Here is an 11,034-nt window from a genome sequence, read left to right on the forward strand (position 1 = left end):
AGGGATAATTTTTTTTCTTGGACCACAGCAAAGATAAGTCAAGTAAGCTCTTTTAATTTGATTCGTGGAATTACAAATGTTATCTCTCAGTTCCTCCACTAATTTTTAAGGATGAGGGCTGTGTTTACCTGTTTGGAGAAAAATCTATACTGTAAATTATAAAATCAATGAATGGTTGAGAGTTTAGATTTTATAATATTCACTGGAATCATTATGAAGTAGGGGAAGAAAAGAGAAATGAAAAGTGAGGAAACATCTGACACATAAGGATGTTAAGTGGTTATCAAGTCTTTAATATCTCTACATAATCAGAATAAAACCAATAAAATTTAGATGACTATTAAATATTTCTATATTAACAAGAAATTTTGAAATATTTACATTGTGCTTAGCTTGTACTCATAAGGTAAAAGGAAATAATTCAGTGAAACTATATTATATGCAGCTGGTGTAATATTAAGCACACTGGATGTCAGATGTGGAGGCCTGGGTTCACATCACAGGGCAAGATTTTACTACTTACCAAATTATTTTGCATTTTAATTTCCTCATTTGTAATGAGAAATATAAAGCATACTCAGTTTCAGAAAAAATACTCAGTTTTTTGTAGTGAATTTTAAATGAGATAACACTAATTTCAAAAATATGCTAACCAAAACCACCTCACACCTGTTAGAATGGCTATCATAAAAAAGACAGAAGTGTTGCCTAGGATGCAGAGAAAAAGGAACTCTGGCACACCACACCACTGGTGGTGATATAATTAATTCAGTCACTTGGAAGACAGTATGGAAGTTCCTCAAGAAATCAAAAATAGAACTATCATATATGATCCAGCAATCCCACTTTTGAGAAGATAACCAAAAGAAATGAAATCAGAATTTTTAAGAGATATCTGCACTCCTATGTTCAATGTAGCATTACTCACAATAGCCAAGATATAGAAACAAGCAAAGCATCAGTCAACAGATGAATGGATGAAGAAGATGTGGTAACATATACATATACATACAGAGGAATATTATTCACCCATGAGGAAGAAGGAAATTCTGCCAGTTGCAGTAACATGGGCGGACCTTGACAGCATTAGGCTAAGTGAAATAAGTCAGACAGAGAAAGAAAAATGCTACGTGGTATCACTTACATGTGAAATCTCAAGAAGTTGATCCTACAGAAACAGAGCATAGAATGATGGTTACCAGGGACTGGAGAGTGAAGGAAATGGGGAGATGCTGGTCAAACTTTCAGTTATAAGACAAATATGTTTTGTGGATCTAATGCAGAGTGTGGTGATTATAGTTAGCAATACTGTCTTACATACATGAAGGTTGCTAAGAGAATACATTTTAAATGTTCTCATTTAAAGAATAAATGGTAATTATATGAAGTGATGGAGGGGTTAGGTAACTCTGTGGTGGTAAACATTTTACAATATATAAATGAATCAAATCAACATGCTGTATACCTTAAAGTTATATAATATTATGTATCAATTATATCTCAGTAAAGCTGGAAAATTTTTTTAAAAAAATAAAAAGGATATGAACCATGTATATTTTAAAAATATCTTCTATTAAACCCTGGTGGCTAATAAATAAACTATAAATCAAAATTAGAGATATTCTTAAAATTCAAGATAATAAATATATGACATTTCTGAATCTATAAAGAATATTTAAAATAATGATCAGAGGCAAATGTATAGCTTTAAACACATATCAAAAATAATGAATTAAATTCCAAACTCAAAATTTAGGAAAAGAATATAGCACAAGCCAAAATAAAACAAAGCTGAAGAAACTAATGAAATAGCTAAGGGGTACAGAATTTAGTAATAAATCAAAATCTCACTTCTTTAAAAAAAACTTCTTTGAATATATCTGGGTTGTTAGTTTTTACTTAGGTTAGGGACTCTATCAGTCAGAGTTCAGTTTAGGAAGCAGAGCCACTGTGCATTATGGGATAAGGGATTTAATCATAGAAATCAGACCTTGAACAACAGCAGAAGGACCTGCAGAAGTGAAAATATGAAATGAGGAGTTGCAGAATCAAAGGCAACACCAATGAGTCAATCTAAGAAACCAAGCCCATATAGCCAATGAAGTAGGGTCATAAAAGGGGTGTTGTTAAAAAAAATTATGTGAGGCTGTAACTTCTGTGCATAGGCAGCAAAGCATCTGGTCATGGCCTGTGGCTACTATAGATCCTCAAATCCAGCAGTCCAGAAAAGGAACTGGGATGCAGTGTCACAGAGCAAAACAAGCAGGAACCAGTTGGCATGTCTGCTGCATCTGCATGTTTTCTAACGTAACCATAATCATCAGAGCATTATGGCTACTGCTTTATGCTGACTCCACTCACATCTCAAACAAACCTCCTTTTAGACAATACTAACCCAGAAACCTGCAGGGAAGGGAATTAAGGGAAATGCAGTTCTTACATAACCATGCTGACAACAGAAAATTGCAGTACACTTAGGCCACAGTCTACAGGATAAACTCAAAACAGTTAAATTTACTAGGGAACTTGCCTGGTGCTGGAACCTCCAGGATGGGTTATCTGGTGCTCAGCTGGAGTGACTGAAATGGCTGGGGACTTTCTCTTTCTACATGGTATCTAATTTCCAATAGTCTAGCCTGAGCTTATTTACATGCATGAGGGATGTAAAAGCTGCAGGGTTCAGCTCTGGAACTCGGGCAACAATCATATAGCCACATTCCATTGTGCAAAGCAATTTACAAGGCCAACAAAGATTCAAGGGGTTAGGCAAAAAAAGTTTCTTACCTGAGGGAGATGTGAAATATTCTGGTTGTTTTCAATATGTCACTACCCACTCTCTGGACATGATTATTTACTTTCCTCCCACATAGAAAACATGCCTACTCAATTGCAAGACCCCCAAAGTCTCATGTAATTATGGCATGATCTTTTCTTCTGTATCCACTCCAGATATACATGTGGCCCCATAGGTGCAGATCCTCTTAATATTTAGGATATCTCTGAACTGGTCTATATTCTCCACATACTCAACATACAATGATGAGACTATGATCAGTTAATTGTGATGGGTGTGGCAATGCAAAAAGAAGAGAAATGAGACACAGCAGACGCTGGCCCACAGCATTTTTGAAATACTTCAGGGTACATTTCATCAATTTCCCTGACTCCAGGGTCAGGGAATACTACTTGACTTGGGCTTAATTCTGCCTCCCCTGGGGTAGTTCCTTGATCCATTGATCTAGGCAGCTCTTGGCTCCAACCTATGGATCATTTTTCTTTTTCCATAGGAAATGGCCTATGTTTTCTGCTGAGTAGTTCCCTCAGCCTACTTCAGGTCTACAAAAATTTGGAGCCCCCGAGTTCTCTTTTAATTCACATTTGTAACACATCTTTCAAAATATTGGGGGCTCTCTATGTAACAGATGGTATACAAGAAGGATAGAGAGAAGGAAACGGTAGATAAAATGCATACAGCATCAGGGAAAGAGGGAGAGGAAGAGAGGAGTAAAATACAGTTACTAACCTAAGACTCTCTGGATTGTAGTGTAATGTTTAGGGGTTTAGATTTGAGTTTTAAAGTTCCAGCACAAGGGGCAATGGTGAATTTTTGGAGATAAGGCAGGGATAGCAACAGCAGTTAATGAATAATACTACTTCCCAAAATATATGTTATCAAATTAAAAATTGTATACAAAAATTGTACCTGGCATAATTTAACCCCAATTATGAAAGGTTTGTGCCTTTTATTACCACTAATTAAAAATACAGTGGTCAAAAAAGAGGCTAACCAGGAATCCAGTACCAACCAATGGAGAACTATTGACAAAAAGTGTCATTTCTTGCATCGCATTTCAATTATTTCACATTCCTCATTTTTTTTTTTTTTTTCTTTTTTGGGGGGTCTACTCACATTACTTGTCCTCCAGCCAATTTAAGTAGCTTGTGTATTTCTAGGAATTTGTTCATTTCACCTATGTAATTTATTAACATATAATTATTCAAAGTATTTATTATAATCTTTTTTTATTTCTGTAAGGTCAGTAGTGGTAACCCTTGCTGAGTTTATGTTTGTCATTTGACTCTTATCTCCTTTTCTCTGTCAGTCTAGGTAATGGGTTGTCAATTATGTTGCTCTTTTCAAAGAACCTTTTGGTTTCATTCATTTCGTCTATTATTTTACTATTCTCTAGTACATCGTTTTTTGCTCTAATCTTTGTTATTTAGTTACTTTTCCTTGCATTAAGTTTTGTCTCTTTTTCCTCTGTCTTAAGGTGGAAGGTTAGGTTATTGATTGGAGATCTTTATTATTTTTTTAAATATATGTGTTTACAGCTGTAATTTCTCTGTAAACACTGCTGCTTTAGCTATATCCCATGTTTGGGTATGTTGTGTCTTCATTTTAATTCACCTCAGAGAATATTATAATTCTCCTTTGATTATTTCTTTGAGTTGATTATTTAGAAGTGTATTTAATTTCCACATATTTGTGAGTTTACCAAATTTCTTTTTGTATTTTTAATTGATTTCTTAACCTCATTCCATTAAGGTCAGAGAACACATTTCTTACTATTTCAATCTATTTATGGATACTTGTTTCATGGACTAGTATATGGTCTATTCTGGAGAATGAGCCATATGCTCTTGAGAATATATATACTGCTGTTTGGTGAACTATTCTACTGATATCTATTTGATCTAGTTGGTTTAGAGTATTATTTGAGTCTTCTTTTCCTTGATATTCTGCCTAGTTGTTCTACCCATTATTGAAAGTGAGGTATTGAAGTCTCCAACTATGATCCAACTTTTACTGTTGAGTTGTCTACATCCTCCCTCATTGTTGTCACTTTTTCCTTCACGCACATGGTGCTCTGTTATTGGGCTCATAGACTTTATGATTGTTATATCTTCCTGATGGATTGACCCTTTTATTATTATAAAATGTCTCTTGTTTTCTCTAGTAGATTTTTGTTTTAAAGTCTATTTTGACTGGGGTGCCTGGGTGGCTCAGTTGGTTAAGCATCTGCCTTTGGCTCAGCTCATGATCCCAGGTCATGGGATCGAGTCCCGCATCGGGCTCCTTGCTCAGTGGGGAGCCTACTTCTCCCTCGGCCTGTCTCTCCCTCTGCTTGTGCTCTCTCTCTCTGATAAATAAATGAATAAAATCTTAAAAAAATCTATTTTGTCTGATGTTAGTATACTCACTCCAGCTTTTCTGTGGTTGTTGTTTGCATGATACATTATTTTCCATTATTTACTTGCAATCTCTATCTTTCAATCTACAATGTGCCTCTTTTAAACAGAATATAGCTGTATCTTATTTTGCTTTTTATCCAGTCTGGAAATCTCTGTCTTTTGATTGGGTTATTTAATGCATTCACATTTAAAATTGGTATTAATATTATTGGATTTATATCTGCCATTTTGTTTTTTATTTTCTCTATGTCTCATGTTTTTTTAAATTCTTCTACTTCTCCTTTACTATTTTCTTTTGCATTGAATATTTTTAATATAAATGTCTTTAATGATTTAAAAAAATTTTTTTGAGAGGGAGAGAAAGAGGGAGGGAGATAGAGGTGGGGGAGGGGAAAAGGAGAAGGAGAAATTTAGAAAGAATCTAAATTAGGAACTCTCTAATTAAAAAGATAAAAACATGATATTAAATATTAACTCACATAGTAACACACTTACATGTAAATAGACACCATTAACATGTGTGAAGTAACTGTTCTCTTAAGTAGGATGAGTACATACTTTAATAATTTATGCAGTATGTTAGTTTATACCTGCAAATATTTTCATCATTGAGGGAGCAAAGGCAGAGTACCTAACATCTACTGAACATCTCTTATGGGCCAGGAACTATGCTAAATAGTTCATCTATTTTAACTCTCTTTCATCCTTATAATAATCCTTTGAGGCATATACTATTATTTCTCCCAATTCACAGAGGCAAAAACTGAAGCACAGAGAGTTTAATTAACTTCCCCAAGGTCATGTCACTAGGAATCATAAGAAATAGCATTTGAAAACTGTCAGTACGACTAGACCTTAAGTTTCCTATTAACAAGTATTTTACTTATTGATTTACTTTTTTAATATGTACATATTTTCTTTATTTTTCAAAAACACAAACAGGAGGAAGAAACCAGAAGTAAGTGAAATTGATTACCTATAGGGAGTGATGTAAAATGAGATGGAAGCTATGGAAGGGAGATGACAATATTATTGGCATGACCTTAGTCATGGAAGTGATGTGTAAACTTGTGTTTTCAAACGTGACTATCATGCTGGGATTCAGAGATGAAATCCAAGGTTATAGAGTCATTACAAAACAAATGATTGCATAGAACATTTATATGTGTGCTTATGAGGATCTAAATACATAAGCATGCTGAATGGAATTTGATACCCCAGGCTTAGGTCTGCTCATTCATGGTCACAAGAGGATGATATTTTCTCCATTTCAATTGACAGGAACATTTCTGATCCCATCTCACAAGTTTGAAATCATGGACCAAGGAAATAAATCAGGAGTGACTAAATTTATACTGCATGGTCTTTCAGGTTCTCGAGAGCTACAACTTTTCTATTTTGCATTTTTTACACTTTTCTATGTATCCGTTGTGCTGGGTAACCTCCTCATTGTGCTTCACTGTTATCTCTGAACCTGCACTACACACACCCATGTACTTCCTACTCAGTAACCACTCCCTCATTGATGTGTGTCTATCCACCCCTGCCACCCGCAAAATGATTACTGATTTCCTTATGGAGCACAAGACCATCTCTTTTGATGTCTGTATGACCCAGATATTCTTTCTGCATGTCTTTGCTGGTGGTGAAAGGATGCTCCTTGTGGCTATGGCTTATGACAGATATGTTGCCATATGCCGACCCCTGTACTATGCAATCATGAGTCTGCGCAAGTGCACAAGCCTTGTGGTGGGCTCCTGGCTCATCGGGGTTTTGCACTCACTAAGTCAGTTGGTGTTCACAGTAAGCCTTCCTTTCTGTGGCCCCAATAAAGTGGACAGTTACTTCTGTGACCTTCTCCTGGTAATCAAACTTGCCTGCACCAATACCTTTACTCTTGAGGTACTGATGCTTTCAGACAGTGGTCTAATGGCCACGAGCTCCTCTGTGCTCTTGCTGATCTCCTACATGGTCATCCTGGTTACCGTGCAATGGCATCCTTCAGCAGGCATGGCCAAGGCAAGGGCCACCCTGACTGCCCATATCATTGTGGTGACCCTCTTCTTTGGGCCCTGCATCTTCATTTATGCCTGGCCTTTTAGCATTCTCCCAGTGGATATGGTTCTCTCCATATTTTATACTATTTTCACCCCTCTTTTAAGCCCCATGATCTATGCCTTAAGAAATAAGGAGGTAATATCAGCAATGCAAAAGCTAAGGAGTCGACAAGTGTGTTTCTGAAAGTCTCCCAGCTATTCCTTGTGCTAAGTAACACCTACAATAAAAGCCAGGTTAGTGCACCTTACTCTGTCAACTACCGGTCTGTCTGAAATACCATTTTCTTCCTCTTTCTAGCATTCTCTAACAATAAGCAAACTCTCTTAGATAACAGAATTGGACTTCCTATTTTTTGTTTATGAAACAATTCTTATTTCAGACTAAAATTATTTATAGGAAGCTTTTTCTTTTACTATAAAATGTGTGCATCAAATCCATGCTTCTTTCAAGAAACTTAATATGAAAATGTACAAAATACTAAAGTGATGTAAAATATTTAAATCATATTTTAAAGTTTCAGGATAGTGATTGATTTGCAGTTATTCTTCAGTTATCTTATCTGGTATCACAAATTAGAGGTAGGGATTATCATAAATTTTATCATTTCTGGTTATATACCTTATTCTGCCTCTGTCTCTGTCTGTAAATGTATACAAACACCCACACTTATATTCTTTGCTATTCAAACTATTTCTATTTGAATTAATAAGCTAAATAGATTGGGTTTTTTTTTTTTTTTGCATATAGGGAAAGTATTTTTTGCAATCTGAGCTCTCACAACAAAGTATCCAAACATAGGCACCAAAGAGCAAACAGACTATGTTGCAGAACTCATTACCCAAACTCAGAAACCAAGTACGATTCATATATTTACATTAACCATGCTACAAATACTAAAACTTGAGCTCACAGTATTTCTTTATATCAGTGTATTAAAGTTTAGAATTGACATTCAAAGTTCCATGACTACACTCAAAAATGGATATTGTTCCCCGTATAAGTAGACCGTTTTCATCAACAGTGCTAAATATATGGTTTTGTTCTCTATATTCTCACCTATCTCTATGCAATTCATGCTCTCTAATCCATACCAACAAACAAAACATAATTCAGAATACATTTTTTCGAAGCTATCTAAAAACGAGAATTCTTTTGACTTTTTAAGGAAGACTACATTTTCACACTTATTTAATATTTAATTCTTGCAGTCTAACCCCTCTGTCACCAATTAGAAGACTGAAAGTCATGCATCATACAAATTAAGTGAGTCGAGTGCAATCATAATCAGCAAATCAGTAGAGCATAATCAAATCAGCATGTATCAGGAAATGATACAAAAGCCCTTCAATTTCTAACTTCTAATACTTGAAAGAAAAGCAATTCCCCAAAGGCAAAATATGGTATTGTGTGTAGAAGAAACGGTAGTGTGGAATAGGATTTAGTACCAAGTATGTTTTAAACAATTTTTGACTCATTTTTCCCATCATGACTTTACCACTCTACAAGACTCTGTTGATTCCTTTGTGAAACATAGAATTAAAAAAATAAACTATTATAGGACTGTGTCATGATGGTGATGATGATGATAATGAGAAAGCCAAACATACTTAATGATCACAATGTAACATATAAATTGTACCATTTTACCATCTCATTTGATTCTCACAAAATATCTGTAGATTAGAAAAATAAGATCATACCTCTACTACTGGCAATATTGAAATTTAGGTAACTCTGAAACTCCTACAAAAAAACTTATGAATTCGATTTTTTAAAATATTTTTATATTATGTTAGTCACCATACAGTAAATCCCTGGTTTTTGACCTAAAGTTCGATGATTCATTAGTTGCACATAACACCCAGTGCACCATGCAATATGTGCCCTCCTTACTACCCTTCACCAGCCTATCCCATTCCCCCACTGCCCTCCCCACTGAAGTCCTCAGTTTGTTTCTCAGAGTCCATAGTCTCTCATGCTTCACTCCCCCCTCTGATTACCCCCCTTTCTTTATCCCTTTCTTCTCCTACTGATCTTCCTAGTTCTTATGTTCCATAGATGAGTGAAACCATATGATAATTGTCTTTCTCTGCTTGACTTATTTCACTTAGCATTATCTCCTCCAGTGCCATCCATGTTGCAGCAAATGTTGAGAAATCATTCTTTTTGATGGATGAATAATATTCCATTGTATATATGGACCACATCTTCTTAATCCAGTCATCTGTTGGAGGGCATCTCAGCTCCTTCCACGATTTAGCTATTGTGGACAGAGCTGCCATGAACATTGGGGCGCATATGGCCCTTCTCTTCACTATGTCTGTATCTTTGGGGTAAATACCCAGTAGTGCAGTGGCTGGGTCATAGGGTAGTTAATTTTTAACTTTTTTTATTAGATTTTATTTATTTATACGACAGAGATAGAGACAGCCAGCGAGATAGGGAACACAAGCAGGGCGGATGGGAGAGGAAGAAGCAGGCCCATAGCAGAAGAGCCCGATGTGGGGCTCGATCCCATAACGCCAGAATCATGCCCTGAGCCGAAGGCAGATGCTTAACCGCTGTGCCACCCAGGCACCCCTCAATTTTAAACTTTTTAAGGGACCTCCACACTGTTTTCCAGAGTGGCTGTACCAACTTGCATTCCCACCAACAATGTAGGACGTACACCCTTTCTCCACATCCTCTCCAACAATTGCTGTTCCTTGCCTTGTCAATTTTTGCTATTCTAACTGGTGTAAGGTGGTATCTTAGTGTGGTTTTGATTTGAATTTCCCTGATGGCTAATGATTTTGAACATTTTTTCATGTGTCTGTTAGCCATTTGTATGTCTTCATTGGAAAAGTGTCTGTTCATATCTTCTGCCCATTTTATGATTTGTTTATTTGTTTCTCGTGTATTGAGTTTGAGAAGTTCTTTGTAGATCTTGGATACCAGTCCTTTATCTGTGGTGTCCTTTGCAAATATATTCTCCCATTCCGTGGGCTGTCTCTTAGTTTTTTTGACTGTTTCCTTGGCTGTGCAGAAGCTCTTTATCCTGATAAAGTCCCATAAGTTCATTTTATCTTTTATTTCTCTTGCCTTTGGCGATGTGTCGTGAAAAAGGTTGCTCTGGCCGATGTCATAGAAGTTGTTGCCTATGTTCTCCTCTAGAATTTTGATGGATTCCTGTCTCACATTGAGGTCTTTCATCCATTTGGAGTTTATTTTTGTGTATGGTGTGAGAGAGTGGTCAAGTTTCATTCTTTTGCATGTAGCTGTCCAGTTTTCCCAGCACCATTTATTGAAGAGACTGTCTTTTTTACACTGGATGTTTTTTTCCTGCTTTGTCAAAGATTACTTGCCCAAAGAGCCAAGGGTCCATTCTGGGTTCTCTATTCTGTTCCATTGGTCGATGTGTCTGTTTTTGTGCCAGTACCATGCTGTCTTTGTGATCACAGCTTTGTAGTACAGCTCGAAATCCGGCATTGTGATGCCCCCAGCTTTGTTTTTCCTTTTCAACAGTTCCTTGGAGATTCGGGGCCTTTTCTGGTTCCATACAAATTTAAGGGCTATTTGTTCCAGTTCTTTGAAAAATGTCATTGGTATTTTGATCGGGATAGCACTGAAAGTGTAGATTCCTCTGGGTAGCATGGACATTTTAACTATGTTAATTCTTCTGATCCATGAGCATGGAATATTTTTCCATATTTTTGTGTCTTCCTCAATGTCTTTCAAGAGTGATTTGTAGTTTGTGGAATATAGATTGTTTACATCTCTCATTAAATTACTCCCAAGGTAACG

The 11,034-nt window shown here is 36.1% G+C and overlaps 2 protein-coding genes across 2 annotated transcripts in view; one reads left to right on the plus strand and one right to left on the minus strand.

The window, feature by feature from the left end:
- LOC117800858 (olfactory receptor 4K3-like) overlaps positions 1-3,604 on the minus strand; it is a gene marked incomplete at its 5' end in the record, with an annotated part of 4,514 nt that extends 910 nt beyond the window's left edge. Inside the window, 1 exon segment of the mRNA XM_034653403.1 lies at positions 3,530-3,604. Within this exon segment, the coding sequence (XP_034509294.1) occupies positions 3,530-3,604 (75 nt within the window).
- Positions 3,605-6,509: 2,905 nt separating this feature from the next.
- LOC105235317 (olfactory receptor 4K15) lies at positions 6,510-7,434 on the plus strand. Its single transcript, XM_011218372.3, is given in 2 exon segments — positions 6,510-6,650; positions 6,652-7,434. Coding segments are annotated over 2 exon segments (924 nt in total).
- The last annotated feature ends 3,600 nt before the right edge of the window (positions 7,435-11,034 follow it).

Source organism: Ailuropoda melanoleuca, unplaced genomic scaffold, assembly GCF_002007445.2.
Source record: "Ailuropoda melanoleuca isolate Jingjing unplaced genomic scaffold, ASM200744v2 unplaced-scaffold8469, whole genome shotgun sequence".
Classification (NCBI taxonomy): Eukaryota; Metazoa; Chordata; class Mammalia; order Carnivora; family Ursidae; genus Ailuropoda; species Ailuropoda melanoleuca.